This window comes from Mustelus asterias, chromosome 21, assembly GCF_964213995.1.
Source record: "Mustelus asterias chromosome 21, sMusAst1.hap1.1, whole genome shotgun sequence".
NCBI lineage: Eukaryota > Metazoa > Chordata > Chondrichthyes > Carcharhiniformes > Triakidae > Mustelus > Mustelus asterias.
In genome coordinates this window covers 8776105-8795760 of record NC_135821.1, presented here as the reverse complement: position 1 = coordinate 8795760, position 19656 = coordinate 8776105, and the positions used below count along the sequence as shown (strand labels likewise).

At 43.1% G+C, this 19656-nt stretch overlaps 1 protein-coding gene across 1 annotated transcript in view; it reads left to right on the top strand.

Moving 5' to 3' along the window:
* The first annotated feature begins 11333 nt into the window (after nt 1-11333).
* Nucleotides 11334-19656, top strand: part of bcat2 (branched chain amino-acid transaminase 2, mitochondrial) — a 53666-nt gene continuing 45343 nt past the window's right edge. The window contains exon 1 of the mRNA XM_078237475.1: nt 11334-11451. Within this exon, the coding sequence (XP_078093601.1) occupies nt 11413-11451 (39 nt within the window). The 5' untranslated portion in view covers nt 11334-11412. The remainder of the gene's footprint in view (nt 11452-19656) is intronic.

Below are 19656 nucleotides of genomic sequence, written 5' to 3'. Positions count from 1 at the left end.
TTTGGACTTGTTTTTCGACTGTCCTTTCCACCATGTTGAGAGGCATAGATCGGGTGGACTCTGAGGCTTTTTCCCAGGGTGGAAATGTCTGCTACGAGAGGACACAGGTTTAGGGTGCTGGGGGGTAGGTACAGGGGAGATGTTAGGGGTAAGTTTTTCACACAGAGGGTGGTGGGCGAGTGGAATCGGCTGCCGTCAGTGGTGGTGGAGGCGAACTCAATAGGGTCTTTTAAGAGACTCCTGAATAAGTACATGGAGCGTAATAGGATGGAGGGTTATAGGTAGGTCTAGAAGGTAGGGATGTGTTCGGCACAACTTGTGGGCCGAAGGGCCTGTTTGTGCTGTAGTTTTTCTATGTTTCTATGCCTTCTGTTCTGCATCAGACGCGTCCGGATCATACCCATTCTCTATCATTTTCTTTATTAATTTCCCGTGCTCCGTCTCTACCACTTGTATCATACTATCCTCTGTTCCCCACTGCAAATCTTTTGCATCAGAACTGCCTGTCACCATTGATGTGGAGATGCCGGCGTTGGACTGAGGTAAGCACAGTAAGAAGTCTCACAACACCAGGTTAAAGTCCAACAGGTTTATTTGGTAGCAAATACCATAAGCTTTCGGAGCACTGCTCCTTCGTCAGATGGAGTGGATATCTGCTCTCAAACAGTGGACAGACACAGAAATCAAGTTACAGAATACTAATTAGAATGCGAATCTCTACAGCCAGCCAGGTCTTAAAGGTACAGACAATGTGGGTGGAGGGAGCATTCAACACAGGTTAAAGAGATGTGTATTGTCTCCAGACAGAACAGCTAGTGAGATTCTGCAAGATCAGGGGGAAAGCTGTGGGGGTTACTGATAATGTGACATGAATCCAACATCCCGGTTTAGGCCGTCCTCATGTACTGCACACATGAGGACGGCCTAAACCGGGATGTTGGATTTATGTCACATTATCAGTAACCCCCACAGCTTTCCCCCTGATCTTGCAGAATCTCACTAGCTGTTCTGTCTGGAGACAATACACATCTCTTTAACCTGTGTTGAATGCTCCCTCCACCCACATTGTCTGTACCTTTAAGACCTGGCTGGCTGTAGAGATTCGCATTCTAATTAGTATTCTGTAACTTGATTTCTGTGTCTGTGCACTGTTTGAGAGCAGATATCCACTCCATCTGACGAAGGAGCAGTGCTCCGAAAGCTTATGGTATTTGCTACCAAATAAGCCTGTTGGACTTTAACCTGGTGTTGTGAGACTTCTTACTGTCACCATTTGTCTTTCAGGTTTTGCCTCTTATACTCTAAAAGACCACATGAGGGGGCTCTAAGCCTTCTAATCCACTCTGTGCTACAGGCTGTTTGCATAAAAATTACTGTGTCTGTCTCTTTTTTAAACTCCTCGAGTCCCACTCAACACACACGAGACTTTCACTACTCTCCCATCCCCCAAAGGACCTCTGGAGCTCTCTTTAGCATTCTCACTACTTTCTATTTTACCAAACACCCTTAGCATTAACTTTCCTGTCCTTCAGCAAGGACCTCTAGCACTGATAACCTCCGTCACTCTTGGTGCAGTTCTCTCCAATTGCTTCCCCATTGCGTGGCTTTTAGCTCTGCTGGGCGGAGCATTCTGGGATCTTTTTCACCCCCGGTCCTCCATATTGAGCGCAACCAACCTCCCACGTCTTTCCCCACTGCACGGCTTTTAGCTCCGTTGTCGCAGGGCGGTAGCTTGTGTCCGTCCATGCTTCCCTCCATCTTTGAGCACGGTCTACTATGCAGTGACACTGTTGCGCAATGCCTCAGGTCGATTCAGGTGAGTCAGCTTATGGCTCTGATAGCCCGACACGCACTCCTCTAACAACTTGGAGTGGTTAAAATTAAACATACTCACCCCCTCTTAGGAGTCGCATCCTGCCATCCATAGCCAGTGCCGTCACCCTGCTCACAGCACCAAATTTGTTGGTGGGGGTTTTCTTTTGAGACCGTGTATTGCTAAAACTTAAACTAAATACAAGACTCGCGAATCCAGTGTCCTGATTAAAAGACGTGACTTTATTGACCAATCGATCGAATGGGAGAATGATATTATATGGTTCAGCACCCCACTAGAGGGCTCTGACAAACCCAATACCACTCTAAATTACAATGCCTGTGTAAGGCCAATTATATATTTCTCAGAATCTTAATTCCCACCTTTCCGTTGGGCATAATCCAGTAAACACTAATACAAATCAGTAAATCACTATCCCTTTCAACAACTCCAGCCAATGACAAGGTACATCTTGACCTCATACGATTTTAGTTGTCCTTAGTTTCGGATGCTTTCTCTCTTGGTTGCCCAGCAACACAGCAAAGGTTAAAGTTAATATTCCCACAGATTCATATTCGCGTCACTATAAGCCAGACCCTGAGAAAAAGTGTCTGGCTGCACCTGTTTTATCAGCACGACTTTACTTTATTCATTGAGCTGGCATGGAAGCCATTTTGTTCCTGACATCTACTGATAAAAATGTTCACATTCAGCAGTCCATTGTTCTACAAAAATGTGGTTCCCTTCTGAGTGCCTCATCCTATCAGACCTTGCTGTACCTTGTCATTGGCTGAAGTTTTACAAAATACATTCTAAGAAATAATACATGTTTAAATGAGCAATACTTGTAATCAAACTGCCTTTTACATTGACAGACTCTTATTAGTACATTCTTTAGTCCAAGATCATTCACTTCATGTCAGTATTGTGCTAGTGTTTTAAACTCATGATTATATATGTTGTCATTAGCCTAATCTGGCCCACCTACAACACCAACTTTCTGTGATTCATGATTCTGCGTTTCAAAGATACCCAGATCCCTTTGCCAAGACGCATTTTGAATCTACTTTCCATTTAGATAATATTTTGCCTTTTCTATTTTTTTGGCCAAAATGGATAATCTCACACTTATCCACATTAAACTCCATCTGCCAAATTTTGGCCCATTCTCCTAGCCTATCTATATCCATCTGTAAAATCTTTATCTCCTCTTCACTGCCTGCGTTCCCACCTATTTTAGTAATATGCGATAAAGGCTAATGTAGCATTTTCCTTCTTAATTGTTGCACCTACATGTTAGCTTTTGGTGACATATGAACAAGAACTCTTGGGGCCCTTTGGACATCAAGACTTCCCAATCTCTCATCTAAGAAACTCTATATTTCTGTTTTTCCTATCAAAATGGATTACTTCATTTTTTCCACATTACCTTCCATGTGCAAGAACATGGCAGACTCATTTAATCTGTCTAAATCCCTTTGAAGCCTCTTTGTATCCTCCTCACAATTCACATTCCCAGCAAGTTTTGTGTCACCAGCAAACTTGGAAATATTCCATTTAGTCCCCACATCCAAATCCTTGATATAGATTGTGAAAAGCTGGGGCCAAGCAATGATTGTTGCAGTACGCCACTAGTCACAGCCTGCCAACCTGAGTTTATCCCTACTTGGTTTTCTATCTGTTAACTAATTCTCTATGCATTCCAATGTATTACCCCCAAATCTAAATGACCTAATTTTGCTTGCTCATCTCCTGTGTGGGACCTTACTAAAAGCCTTCTGGAAATCCAAATACACCATATCCACTAGTTTCCCTTATGTAACCTGCTAGTAAGGGCAGCACAGTGGTTAGCACTGCTGCCTCACTGTGCCAGGGACTTGGGTTCAATTCCCGGCTTGAGTGACTGTGTGGAGTTTGCATTTTCTCCCAGTGTCTGTGTGGGTTTCCTCCCACAATTCAAAGATGTGTAAGTTAGGAGAAAGAATGAGGGGAAAGTCGTGCTTGACGAACTTGTTGGATTTTTATGAAGATGTGACTAGTGCGGTTGACGGAGGGGAACTGGTGGATGCGGTGTTTTTGGATTTCCAAAAGGCGTTTGGTAAGGTGCCTCACAAAAGGTTGCTGAAGAAGATTGGGTCACACGGAGTTGGGGGTAGGGTGTTAGCGTGGATTGGGGATTGGCTATCCAACAGGAAGCAGAGAGTCGGAATAAATGGGTGCTTTTCTGGTTGGCAGATGGTAACTAGTGGCGTGCCGCAGGGATCGGTACTGGGGCCTCAACTATTTACCATTTATATAGATGATCTGGAGGAGGGGACTGAGTGTAGGGCAACAAAGTTTGCAGACGACACAAAGATAAATAGAAAAGTGAATCGTGTGGAGGGCGTAGAAGGTCTGCAGAGAGATTTGGACAGGCTGAGTGAGTGGGCGAGGATCTGGCAGATGGAGTATAACGTTAACAAATGTGAGGTTATTCACTTTGGAAGAAATAATAGCAAATTGGATTATCTAAATGGAAAGAAATTACAACATGCTGCTGTGCAGAGGGACGTGGGGGTCCTTGTGCATGAGATGCAAAAACCCAGTCTGCAGGTGCAACAGGTGATCAAGGCGGCAAATGGGATGTTGGCCTATATCGCAAGGGGGATAGAATATAAAAGCAGAGATGTCTTGCTGCATCTGTACAGGGCATTGGTGAGGCCGCAGCTGGAATACTGTGTGCAGTATTGGTCCCCTTATTTGCGGAAGGATATATTGGCCTTGGAGGGAGTGCAGAGAAGGTTCACCAGGTTGATACCAGAGAGGTTGATTATGAGGAGAGACTGAGCAGATTGGGTTTGTATTCGTTGGAATTTAGAAGGCTGAGGGGGGATCTTATAGAGACCTATAAGATAATGAAGGGGCTGGATAGGGTAGAGGTGGAGAGATTCTTTCCACTTAGAAAGGAAACTAGAACTAGAGGGCACAGCCTCAAAATAAAGGGGGGTCAGTTTAGGACAGAGTTGAGGAGGAACTTCTTCTCTCAGAGGGTGGTGAATCTCTGGAATTCTCTGCCCACTGAAGTGGTGGAGGCTACCTCGTTGAATATGTTTAAATCACGGATAGATGGATTCCTGATTGGTAAGGGAATTAGGGGTTATAGGGATCAGGCGGGTAAGTGGAACTGATCCACTTCAGATCAGCCATGATCTTATTGAATGGCGGGGCAGGCTCGAGGGCCTACTCCTGCTCCTATTTCTTATGTTCTTATGTTCTTAGGTGGATTAGCCATGATAAATTGTCCATTAGTGTCAGGGGGGTCAGATGGGTAAATATACAGGGTTACTGGAATAGGGCCAGGGTGGGATCATTGTCGGTGCAGGCTCGATGGGCTGAATGGCCTCCTTCTGCACTGTAGGGACTCTATGATTCTAACATCCTCAGTAAAACTCTAACAGGTTTGCCAAAAAGTATTTCCCTTTCATAACACTAAAGACTAAAATGTCAGAAGTTACATGTATAACAAACTGGAAAAGACAGTGATTGGAAAGAAGCACGTACTGTCTCCTATGATGCAAACAATTAATGATTTTGACAACTTCTGAGTAAGGAGATACTGCTGAACATTATAAATATATCTTCAGGCACGGAGTGACAATAGCTCTTGCACAACAAGGTATCTGGGCTATGACATTTAAATAATATTGAGGGCGCATTGAAATGAAGTAAGGGTTGGGGGGGGGGGGGGGGAGAATTAAGTTACTAAAAGCTGTTCAGTACAAATTGTAATAACAGAAAATGTTGGTTAAACACAAATCTGCCAGGATCTGTGGAGAGAAAAAACAGAGTTAACTGTCAGGAAATTGACTCCCCCTCGCCCGTGTTTCTGAGTGTCGCGAGGCGGTTCATCTTGGCCAGCAGCTGGATCTTCTGGCCCCGCTGCTGTCTATGGAATTTCCCATTGAATCCATCCCCTGCCACCGGGAAACCCGCAGCAAGGGTGTGCTGTCAGTGGGGCTGGAAGATCCTTCCGGCGTGAACAACTAGAAAATCTCATTCATCGTTTTGGGTCCACGTGACTCTTCTACAGAACAGCCTAAATTGATATTGATAATGACTCTTTGAATATCGATTCAAGTCATTGAAGGATTAAAAATTATCATTGAAAACAACCTTTTGTACAATACTGGTCTGGCCAAACAACTTGCAATCTTTGCTCAAATGGAGCTAAAGGCCAGAATTCTCCAACCTCACCCACAGTGGGGATTTTCCAATCCTGCTGCAGTGAACTGACTGAGCGAAAATTCTCCGTTCTGGCTGGCAGCGGGCGTATGACATCGGAGAATTCCGGCCAAAAGGTCAACTACTTCCTTCATTGCAAAGCCACTCGGCTGCCGTCTCTCTGCATCTCCTCCCCCATTGCAAAGCCAGTCAGCTGCCGTCTCTCTGCATTTCCTCCCCCATTGCAAAGCCAGTCAGCTGCCGTCTCTCTGCATCTCCTCCCCCATTGCAAAGCCAGTCAGCTGCCGTCTCTCTGCATCTCCTCCCCCATTGCAAAGCCAGTCAGCTGCCGTTTCTCTGCATCTCCTCCCCCATTGCAAAGCCAGTCAGCTGCCGTTTCTCTGCATCTCCTCCCCCATTGCAAAGCCAGTCAGCTGCCGTTTCTCTGCATCTCCTCCCCCATTCCAAAGCCACTCAGCTGCTGTCTCTCTGCATCTCCTCCCCCATTGTAAACCAGTCATATAGGAGAGGGCCACTCCTCCGCCTGAGGCCAGTGCTGGCTTGGTACCCAGTAATGTAAAACCGCCATTACATGAGTGCACATTCATGAGCAGTCCCCGTGGCGGATCAGCAAATACAAAGCTAGGACACAATGAGTAACTTAATTTACATACTTGGATAACAATTAGTGGTACCATTTAACCCCAAGATTTAATGCAGTTTCTTGGCTTAATGTTGTTAAATTTCAGTTCCTTCCATCACTGGAAAAGTTCAGGTGAATTAATTCTGACTGGAGAAATTGAATATTTACACCCTATTCCACATGTTAGTGAGTAGAGAAATGGGAGACCAGAGCAGATGAATGCATGCTGGAGAGGTGATGCAGGAGGGAGGGCTTTGGATTCCCAGGATAGATTCTCCAGGAGATGGGGCCAGTACAACTCATACAGGTGTCCTTCTAGAGTGTTTGCTTGTGTGCAGGTTAGGTCAATTGGCTATGCTAAATTGTCCCTCAGTGTACCCGAACAGATGCTGGAGTGTGGTGACTAAGGGATTTTCACAGTAACTTCATTGCAGTGTGAATGTAAGCCTACCTGTGACTAATAAATAAACTTTTTTACTTCACATTAACTTGGCCAGAGGATTGTAACCAAGAGGTAGAACAGGTAAAACAAGGTGCACAAAGAGCTGGGAGAGACAGCACTAAAGTTAAAAAATTAGGTGGGGTTACAGTAAGTAGGAATGTAATAAGGCTTAAATTAGGTCATCTGTGCACGTATGTGAATGATGTGGAGATGCCGGCGTTGGACTGGGGTAAACACAGTAAGAGGTTTAACAACACCAGGTTAAAGTCCAACAGGTTTATTTGGTAGCAAAAGCCACACAAGCTTTCGGAGCTCTTAGCCCCTTCTTCAGGTGAGTGGGAATTCTGTTCACAAACAGAGCTTATAAAGACACAGACTCAATTTACATGAATAATGGTTGGAATGCGAATACTTACAACTAATCAAGTCTTTAAGAAACAAAACAATGTGAGTGGAGAGAGCATCAAGACAGGCTAAAAAGATGTGTATTGTCTCCAGACAAGACAGCCAGTGAAACTCTGCAGTTCCAGGCAACTGTGGGAGTTACAAATAGTGTGACATGAACCGGGTTCATGTCACACTATTTGTAACTCCCACAGTTGCCTGGACCTGCAGAGTTTCACTGGCTGTCTTGTCTGGAGACAATACACATCTTTTTAGCCTGTCTTGATGCTCTCTCCACTCACATTGTTTTGTTTCTTAAAGACTTGATTAGTTGTAAGTATTCGCATTCCAACCATTATTCATGTAAATTGAGTCTGTGTCTTTATAAGCTCTGTTTGTGAACAGAATTCCCACTCACCTGAAGAAGGGGCTAAGAGCTCCGAAAGCTTGTGTGGCTTTTGCTACCAAATAAACCTGTTGGACTTTAACCTGGTGTTGTTAAACTTCTTACCGTATGTGAATGCACAGTGGTTAGCACTGCTGCCTCGCAGCGCCAGGGACCTGGGTTCAATTCCCAGTCACTGTCTGTGTGGAGTTTGCACGTTATCCCTGTGTCTGCATCTTCCTCAGGGCGCTCTAGTTTTCTCCCACAGTCCAAAGCCATGCTGGTTGGGTGCATTGGCCATGATAAATTCTCCCTCAGTGCACCCGAACAGGTACCAGAGTGTGGCAACGAGGGGATTTTCACATGTAAGCCTACTTGTGACACTGATAAATAAACTTAAATAAGATTAGTGAGCTGCAGGCACATATAGACACATGGGGATATGATACTGTGGTGATAATAGAGACCTGACTATGATGGGACTATTTGATTTGATTTATTTTTGTCATATGTATTAGTATACAGTGAAAAGTATTGTTTCTTGCACACTATACAGACAAAGCATACCATTCATAGAGAAGGAAAGGAGAGAATGCAGAATGTAGTGTTACAGTCATAGCTAGCGTGTAGAGAAAGATCAACTTAATGAAATGTAGGCCCATTCAAAAGTCTGATGGCAGCAGAGAAGAAGCTTGAGTCGGTTGGTACATGACCTCAGACTTTTGTATCTTTTTCCCGATGGAAGAAAGTGGAAGAGAGTATGTCTGGGGTCATTAATTATGCTGGCTGCTTTTCAGAGGCAGTGGGAAGTGTAGACAATGCCAATGGGTGGGAGGCTGGTTTGCGTGATGGACTGGCTTCATTCACGACCCCTTGTAATTTCTTGCAGTCTTGGACAGAGCAGGAGCCATACCAAGTTGTGATACAACCAGAAAGAATGCTTTCTCTGGTGCATCTGTAAAAGTTGGTGAGAGTCGTAGCGGACATGCCAAATTTCCTTAGTTTTCTGAGAAAGTAGAGGCGTTGCTGGGCTTTCTTTACTTTCTCTCCTAGCCCCTGCATGCCGGCACTATAGTTAAGAAACCCACCGACGCCTCTACTTTTTCTCCTGTTCCCTGCATGCCGATACTATAGTTGGCACGCACGTTGGTGATCTAGAGACCTAAAAACTCAAAACTTTCGACCATTTCTACTTCATCCCCATTGATGTAGACAGGACCGTGTCCTCCACGACGCTTCCTGAAATCGATGACTATCTCCTTCATTTTGTTGACATCGAGGAAGTGATTGTCATCGCACCAGTTCACCAGATTTCCTATCTCTTTCCTGTACTCTGTCTCGAAATTGTTTGAGATCCAACCAATTACAGTGGTGTCATCAGCAAACTTGAAAATCGATTTGGACGGGTATTTGGCCACACAGTCATAGGTTGTGATGAACAAAGCATCGTAGCTGTGAGGGACAGCTCGGTGGATAGGATATTGGTATGTAGATAGGCTGGAAAATTGGGCGGGGATCCTGGATTCAGGATTCAATCCTGGACCGGGGAGCGGCGCGGGCTTGGAGGGCCGAAGGGCCTGTTCCTGTGCTGTATTGTTCTTTGTTCTTTGTATAAGGAGTATAGTAAGGGGCTGAGGGCACGGAATGTGGGGCACCAGTGTTGAGGATGATTGTGGAGGAGGTGTTGTTGCCTATCCTTACTGATTGAGATCTGTGGATTAGGAAGTTCAGGAGCCAGTGACAGAGGAAGGAGCTGAGCCCAGGCCACGGAGTTTGGAGATGAATTTCGTAGAAATAATGGTGTTAAAGCCTGAGCTGCAGTCAATAAATAGGAGTCTGACATGGGTGTCCCCCTGATATTATGGGGCAATTTAGCATAGCCAATCAACCTAATCCGTATATCTTTGGACTGTGGGAAGAAACTGGAGCACCCAGAGGAAACCCACGCAGACACGAGGAGAATGTACAAACTCCACACAGACAGTGACCCGAAGCCAGCATTGAACCCGGATCCCTGGCACTGTGAGGCCTCAGTGCTCACCAAATGGCTGGAGACAATACACATCTCTTTAACCTGTGCTTAACCCTCTCTCCACTCACATTGTCTGTACCTTTAAGACTTGATTACCTGTAAAGACTCGCATTCCAACCATTATTTTGTAAATTGAGTTTGTGACTTTATATGCCCTGTTTGTGAACAGAACTCCCACTTACCTGACGAAGGAGCAGCACTCCGAAAGCTAGTGGCTTTTGCTACCAAATAAACCTGTTGGACTTTAACCTGGCGTTGTGAGACTTCTTACTGTGTTTACCCCAGTCCAACGCCGGCATCTGCACATCAATATATTTCCAAGTCAGGATGGTGAGTGACTTGGCGGGAAACCTCCAAGGTGGTGGTGTTATCAGGTATCTGCTGCTCTTGTCCTAGATGGTAGTAGTCGTGAGTTTGGAAGGTGCTGCCTTAAGAACCTTGGTGCATTCCTGCAGTGCATCTGGTAGATGGTACACATGGCTGCCACTGTTTGTCGGTGGTGGAGAGATTGAATGTTTGTGAAAAGGGTAGCAATCAAGCAGGCTGTTTTGTCCTGGATGGTGCTGAGCTTCATGAGTGTTGGAGCTGCACTCATCCAGGCATGTGGAGGGCATTCTATCACACTCCTGACTTGTGCATTGAAGATGATGGACAGGCTTTGGGGAGTCAGGAGGTGAGTTATTCACCACAGGATTCCTAGCCTTTGACCTGTTCTGGTAGCCACAGCATTTATATAGCTAGTCCAGTTCAGTTTCGGTCAATGGTAACCCCCAAAATGTCGATTGTGGGGGATTCAGTGATGATATTGCCGTTGAATAGCAAGGGGTGATATGGTTGGATCCTCTCTTGTTGGAGATGGTCATTTCCTGGCACTTGTGTGACTCGAATGTTATTTGCCACTTGTCAGCCCAAGTCTGGATATTGTCCAGGTCTTGCTGCATTTGGACATGAACCGCTTCAGTGTCTGAGGGGTTATATACTGAGGAGTAACAAATGGTAAACGTTGTGCAGTCATCAGCGTATATCCCCACCTCTGACCTTATAATAGAAGAAAGGACATTGATGAAGCAGCTGAAGATGGTTGGGCCCAGGACACTACCCTGAGGAACTCCTGTAGCAGTGTTCCAGAGCTGAGATAATTTACTTGCAACAAAGGCTAACATATTATTTGTTTTTTTTTAAATTGCCTGCTTCACCTCCATGTTAACTTTGTAGTTGTGTATAAAAAGTCGCAAATCCCATTCCTGCCCCCATACAGGCACTTACTAGTGTCTCGCCGTTAGAAATGCTTTACTTTTCCATTCGTCCGACTATAATTTATATTTCCCCATATCGCAATGGCATTATAGGCTATTCGGCCCATCAAATCCATGCTGTCGTTGAAGTTATTGATACTTGCCTCTGACTGTGCCTTGAGCTTGCTGGGCCGGCTGCTGTATTACTCAGGCTGGCCGCAGAGGGGGAAGCTTTTGTGCAGCGCTCGCTGCAGCCGCCTCACTTGCCTTCCAGTGTCATGGCGGCGACAGCAGCATCGGGAGCGGGGCTGCTGAGGGTGAGTGAGGGTCGGGGGAAGAGATAGTAGATGTAGGTTGGAGACTGATAAGGGTAGGCAGTGCTTATTTTTAATAGAGCAGGAACTGAAAAACAGACCGGAGGTTTGCAGATTTTAGTCAAAACCCAGAGAGTTAGAAGCTGTGGTCGGATCTTCCGTAGAGTTATTTAAATATATTGCCTGTCCCCAAGGCACTGACTCTGAGCTATAACTCTACGAGCAGCAGTCACCCTCCGCACTTACTAGAAGCGATGATTCTTCATTTATAAGTTCAGGCAATGTTTGATCTGACTGTTGGGAGCATCAGCTGAGGTGGAGAGTGCCAACTAAACATAGGTTAGAAACCCTGGATGGTGGTATTGTGTGTCACAGGTCACTCGTGTACTTTTACGTCACATTAGAGACCATGGAGCTATGACTAGTGATGATAGAGGCACCAATGTCGTCCACCATATAGCTGACCAGGAATCTCCTATCTTACAGCCTGTCATTGGTGTATGTTGGAAAGAATTTGATTTGATTTATTATTGTCACATGTATTAGTATACAGTGGAAAGTATTGTCTCTTGCGTGCTATACAGACAAAAAATACCATTCATAGAGAAGGAAAGGAGAGTGCAGAATGTAGTGTTACAGTCGTAGCTAGGGTGTAGACAAAGATCAACTTAATGCAAGGTAGGTCCTTTCAAAAGTCTGATGGCAGCAGGGAAGAAGCTGTTCTTGAGTCGATTGTTATGTGACCTCAGACTTTTGTATCTTTTTCCCAATGGAAGAAGGTGGAAGAGAGAGTGTCCGGGGTGCATGGAGTCCTTGATTTTGCTGACTGCTTTTCCGAGGCAGCGAGAAGTGTAGACAGAGTCAATGGATGGGAGGCTGGTTTGTGTGATGGATTGGGCTACGTTCATGACTTTTCCTAGTTTCTTGTGGTCTTGGGCAGAGCAGGGGCCATACCAAGCTGTATTACAACCAGAAAGAATGCTTTCTATGGTGCATCTGTAAAAGTTGGTGAGAGTCGTAGCTAACATGCCAAATTTCCTTAGTGTTCTAAGAAAATAGAGGCATTGGTGGGCTTTCTTAACTATAGTGTCGGGGACCAGGACAGGTTGTTGGTGATCTGGACACCTAAAAACTTGAAGCCCTCGACTATTTCTACTTTGTACCCATTGATGTAGACTGGGGCATGTTCTCCTTTACGCTTCCTGAAGTCGATGACAATATCCTTTGTTTTGTTGACATTGAGGGAGAGATTATTGTTGTCGCACTAGTTCACCAGATTCTCTATCTCATTCCTGTTCTCGTCATTGTTTGAGAATTGTATGTTGATACTCAACCTGTTTGATTACAAGATGTAGGAGCTGAAGTAGGCCATTCGGCCCTTCAAGTCTGTTTCACCATTCAATGAGACGTTCAATTTGGCCACATTATGAACGGACCTTTGTTGGTAATGAAGTGCTTTGAGGAAATACTCTAGCTAATTTCCCTCCTCAAGTTGGGACACCAAGGACCAATTGTAAATCCAACCATTATTAATTCTATCAACATTGTGGATGCAACCTAGAACTTTTGATCTGTGCAGCTAAGTATATTTCATCACTGAAACACTTGGGAATTCAAAGTTCACATAAGTATTGATATCTAAAAAAATTGGGATTTGAAAGTGACATTGTAACTTGAATGGTTTGTCAATGCCACAGGATTGAGTCCTTTAGTTAAGTATAGTGTTCCTTGCTTCTTTCCATTTCCTTTTCTTCAGAGGCTGTTATGACGGATCATATGGCCAGTTAGTTCCTGGACATGCACAATGTGATACTAGAATTTGTTTTTAACGACTATTACAGCCATTGTACTTAATTAAAGCATTAAAAAGTTATAATATGGTAGTTCTTCCAACAACGTTTATAGTCCTGAATCATTAATAGAATTCTTCACTGCCTCTGATTTCCTCAATGTTAAATGGAACAAAAAGTATATCCTGTAATATAGAAAAACATGGAGAAAGGCACCAAGATCAGTGGCTTTGTTGTAGATCTAATATTTTATAATACAATGGCCCTTTGTATCAAGACATTTTAACACTTGACGAATTTACTGACAAAACATTGAACTTTTCTGAGAAACATAGTAACAGAATTTTTTAGTTTCAGGTGAGATCAGACGATACCGTTTAAATGTGTCTGTCAGCAACATAGTGCAGTGAGGATGTACTATAAAACTGTTTATGGCTTCACAGCAAAACGGGCCATTAGGACCTGAATAGTGCCTTACATTTATTTAATTATGTGACTACAAGACCAGAAGGAGCTACTACCAGCCTTCACTCCTTAGCAAGGACCAGTACAGAATTAGAAAAGTGGTGATGGTTGATCTCAGATAACAAGGGCTCCTGAGACCTCGGCATGGTTACACTGCTGTATAAACTGAGCAATCTGCAGCACCACATGCACATTTCTTATCAAAGGGCAATTGGTACAACCTGGCTCTGATCACAGAACAAATGATACAGCCTGGTCCTGATCCCTCGGTAAGCAGGTAGCCTGAACCATGTCAGACAAATCACACCTTGTAGTTTATTGAAACTAATGCCAGTCACATTTTTACTAATGAGAATGCTGACTAAGGATGTGTCCATATTGTTGCAGTTGAAAAAGAATTGGTCTATGTTGAAGGAATAATTTATGTTGTACAAACTGGCTTAAACTTGCATTAAAATTGAACTTCCACCAAATTTGGGATAGTTAAATGTAAAATCCTGATTTCAGAAACCAATCTATTGGTATTTGCCTATGAATATTTTGTATTCAATATATGATACCATATTTAGTTTGTTTCAGGTTGATCTGTATTAAACCAACACAAATCAAGAAATGTATTCAACAGTCTGATAGTACTGCATTGATTGATAACCATTATAAAGAAATGAGTGGTAATGCATATATCTAACAATATCTTTATTAACTCCTTCTACATGTGAAAAGGAACCTATCAACTACAAAATTGTTGAGTAAGGGAGCAGTAATAAATTTGTTAAAAATGTTAATTTGGCCTCAGTTTGAGACCGTGTGTGGTTTAGTTTTAGATATCTCATTATCAAACGATCGTTAAAGCCGCGGATAGGATTCAACAGGATGATATTAGATTTGGAAACTAGAATTATGAGAAGAGATTTGCAATACTGGACCTATTGACACTCGACCAGAGAAAGCTGAGAGAGGATGTGATAAAGATCTTTAAAATTATTTTGTAGTGAATAGAAAAGGATTTCCTATGGTTGGGGGAATCAGTGGTGTAGGATCATTAGTGTAAAATAGCCATTAAAACTTGGGGGGAGCCTGAGAGAAAATGGGCTTATTTGTGGCTTTGTTGGGAATGCTTTACCACAGGGGATGATTGAGGAAAAGACTATTGTATTTTGAAGGGAAATAGAGATAAATATTTGAAGTGAAGGAAGATAAAGGGGTATGAAAAGAGATCAGGGTATCACAGTTCATTTTGGATTGTTGTAGCAAAGATTGGCACAGATGCAGATAAATAATTTCCTTCTGTTCCATGTGCAATATTGGATTAAAGAGAAAGAAAATGCAAGAGGACTTGGAATCCTTGACAGTGGAAAAGTCACCGGGGGTGGATGGATTGTTCCCTAGGATGTTGAAAGAGGCCAGGGAGGAAATAGCAGATGCTCTGAGGATTATTTTCTAATCTTCACTGCACAAAGTTGAGGTACTGGAGGAATGCAAATATGGTTCCATTGTTTGAAAAGGGTACGAGAGAATTGCCAAACAGTTATAGACCAGTTAGTCTTATTTCAGTGGTGGGCAAATTGTTTGAATCAATCCTGAGAAATCAGATAATCTATCTCTTAGAAAGACATGGACTAGTCAGCATGTCTTTATTAAGGGACAGTTATGCATTACAAATTTGATTGAATTCTTTGAGGAAGTGACAAGGAGGATTGATGAGGGTAGTGCAGTGGATGTTGTCTACATGGATTTTAGTAAGCCATTTGACATGGTCCCACATAGCAGACTGGTCAGAAAAGTAAAAGTCCGTGGAATTCAAGGTAATGTAGTGAATTGCATCCAAAGTTGACTTAGTAACAGGAAATAAAGGGAATGGTCGATGGCTATCCTTGCGTATGGAAAGCTCTTTCAAGTGATGTTCCATAGAGTTCAGTGTTGGGATTGCTGCTGTTTGTTTTATATATTAACAATTTAGATTTGAACTTGGGGGGCATGATTGGGAAATTTGCAGACGACACAAAAATTGGCTGTGTAGTGGATGGTATAGAGCAATGGTTCCAAAGGGTGCGGCACGCCACACTGGTGCAGCGAGAGAGGATGGCAAGTGTGGCGGGAAGATTCAAGGACAATCAAAGAAACATTTAAACATGGATAGATATTTTTCCAAAGTGAGAGCAAGAGCATCAAGTGATGCTGAGGACGATCCGAGTCCATGTTGTGATCCAGAATCGCCATTCGAACAGAGTGCTGAAGAAGAGCCATTTAATTCTACACCAGTAGCAGGCCCAAGCAAACCTCCAAAAAAGAAAGTTTGTCGACAATATATGGATAGCTATCTGAGTCTCGGTTTCACATGGACTGGAGATGAAAACATACCTCGGCCTATGTGTTTGATCTGTGGTGAGAAGCTTTCCAATTCCAATATGGTCCTAAGCAAGATGAAAAGACATCTGTTGTCAAAACATGGAAATCTGGCAAACAAGGATGTTCAATATTTTGAAAGGCTTTTGGAACAGCAGAAATGCCAACGATCATATTTCGAAAAACGAATGACAGTCTCAGATAAGATGCAGATTGTATCTTACCAAGTGGCTGAATTGATTGCTCAACAGACAAAACCACATACAATAGCTGAAAAATTGATTCAGCCTGCAGCTTGATTGTGAAAACTTTGTTTGGTGATGATGCTGAGCGAGAAGTTATGGAAATTCCTTTGTCTGATAATACAATTCGCAGAAGAATAGTTGATATGTCAGCTAATATTGAGAAGTGTGTTTCCGAAAGTATGAAGAATTCTAAATTTGCCATTCAAATTGATGAATCGACCGACATTAATGGAAAAGCACAGTTGCTTGCCTATATCAGATTCATTCACAATGACGAAATAAACACACAGTTTCTATTTTGCAAGGAACTTGAAAAACATACCAGAGGACAAGATATTTTACAAACTTTGTCTGAGTATTTGGAAAAAGTTGAGATTTCATGAGATTCTTGTATTGGAATTTGTACGGATGGAGCGCCATGTATGATAGGGAATGTGAGAGGCTTGGCGGCACTCATCAAACAGAAAATCCAGATGTAATATCAACTCACTGTTTTTTACACAGAGAGAGGCATTAATCACCAAGACCCTTGTAGCTGATTTGAAGTTGGTTCGAGATCAGACTGTGCGCATTGTGAACTTCATCAAAGCAAAACCACTAAAGGCGTGGTTATTTGCTCAACTCTGCAAAGACATGGAATCAAAACATCAATGCCTAATTCTGCACTCGGACGTTTGCTGGATGTCCCGCGGAAAAGTTTTAAATCGGGTGTTGGAACTGAAGAACGAATTAAGAGAATTTTTGGAACAAGAAGGGAACCCATTGTACCACCAACTGGATGACAATGACTGGTATGCAAAGCTGGCATATTTGGCCAATATCTTTTCCCGGTTGAATGTGCTCAATGCCAGTATGCAAGGCTGCGATGACAATATCCTCACAACTACAGACAAACTAACTGCATTCAAAAAAAAGCTTCAGCTCTGGCTCGGGAGAGCGATGCAACATAACCTCAATGTTCCCACTGGTAAAAAGTTTTAAAACGAGCAATGAATTGTACGGCCTCATACAGGAACATCTTGCAACACTGGTAGAAAAGATTGATCATTACTTCCCACCGTTGTCTACAGAAAAATTCGACTGGGTTAGAGACCCCTTTGCGAATTCCAGCTGTTCAGGTCTGACATTGGATGAGGAGGAGGAAATGGCCTGCATTTCGAATGATCGCACCTTGAAAATGAAACAGGGGAGTATGCCACTGGACTCTTTTTGGGTATACAACCAGAAACAGTATCCACGCATCTCTTCAAGAGCATTAGCTATTCTTCTACAGTTCTCCATGACATATTGTTGTGAACAGGGATTTTCAGCTCTGACAAATATCAAAGACCAGAAAAGAGAAAGGCTTCTTTGTGTTGATGAGGAGATGAGAGTTTGTCTGTCTCAAATTAGACCTAATATAAATGAGATTACCCGACAAAAACAAGCTCACACCTCTCATTGAGTTTGTATACTTACTTAAGGTTACATATGTAAGTGGCTCATCTATAAGTATATTTTGGGAATGAATCATGTTTTTATGTAGCTGCATTGTTTTATACTTTCTGGATGTCCCATGATATTATAAAGTAGTTGTGTTCTATGTTATGAATCAAGCAGTGCTAGGAGTTGGTTTTTTTTGTTTTCTTATCAATAAAAAATTTGGTGTGGCGCGAGCAAATTTTTATTCCGAAAGTGCGGCCCAGTGAAACAAGTTTGGGAACCACTGGTGTAGAGAATAACTGTAAGCTCCAAAATGACATAGATGGGTTGGTGGAGTAGGCAGCAAAATGGCAGATGAAGTTCAACTCTGATAAGTGTGAGGTAATGCATTTAGGGAGGTCAAACAGTAGAAGGAAATACATAATAAATGAGAATATACTGAGAGAGGTAGATGAAGTGAGAGATCTTGGTGTACAAGTGCACAGGTCCCTGAAGGTAGCAGTGCAGGAAGATAAGGTTGTAAAGAAGACATATGGAATGCTCTCCTTCATTGGCAGAGGTATAGAATACAAAAGTAGGGATATAATGATGAAACTGTATAAGATACTAGTGATACTACAACTGGAGTGTTGTGTGTAGTTCTGGTCACCACATTGCAGAAAGGACGTAATTGCTCTGGACAGAAGATTTACTAGAATGTTGCTACGGCTGGAGAATTGCAACTCCGAGAGAGATTGGAGAGGTTGTGGTTGTTTTCCTTGGAACAAAGAAGGCTGAGGGGTGACATGATTGAGGTATACAAAATTGTGAGGGGTAGAGAGAGAGAGAGAGTAGACAGGAGGAACCTGTTTCTCTTGGCAGAGAGTTCAAAAACCAGGGGTCATGGATTCAAGCTAAATGGCAAAAAGATTAGAGGGGACATAGAGTCAAAGCAATACAGCACAGAAACAGGCCCTTTGGCCCATCTGGTCCATGCCAACCATGGTGCCCTCCCAGCTAGTCCCAATTGCCCATATTTGGCCCATATCCCTCTAATCCTTTCCCATCTATGTACTTATCCAAATGCTTTTTAAATGTTGCTTTTCTACTTGTCTCAACCACTTTCGCCGGCAACTCATTCCATATACGCACCACCCTCAGGTCCCTTTTTAAATCTTTCCCCTCTCACCTTAAACCTATGCCCTCTAATTTTCAATTCCCCTACCCTGGGAAAAAGACTGTGTGTTCGCCCTATCGATGCCCCTCATAATTTTATACACCTTAATAAGGTCACGCCTCATTCTCCTACATTTCAAGGAATAAAGTCTTAGCCTGGCAAACCTCTCCTTCTAACTTGAGTCCACTGGTCCTAGCAACATCCTCATAAATCTTCTTTGCACTTTTTCCAGTTTATCAATGTCTTTCCTATAACGGGGTGACCGAAACTGTACACAATACAGTGCAGCCTCACCAATGACGAATACAACTGTAACATAATGTCCCAACTCCTATACTCAAAGCTCTGATGATGAAGGCCAATGTGCCAAACGCCTTCTTTATCACCTTGTCTACCTGTGATGCCACTTTCAATAAACTATGTACTTGTATTCCTTGGTCCTTTTGTTCCTCAACACTCCCCAAGGGCCTTACCATTCACTGAACAAGTCCTATCCTGGTTTGATTTTCCAAAATACAACACCTCACATTTATCTGTATTGAAATCCATTTGCCAATCCTCGGCCCACTTCCCCAACAACCTTCTTCGCTATCAGTGATACCTCCTAATTTAGTATCATCCGCAAACTTACTAACCATGTCTTGTACATTCACATCCAAATCATTTATATAAATAATGAATAACAAGGGTTCCAACACCAACCCCTGAGGCACACCACTAGTCATAGGCCTCCAGTCTGAGAAACAACTATCAACCATCACCCTCTGCTTCCTACCATAGATGT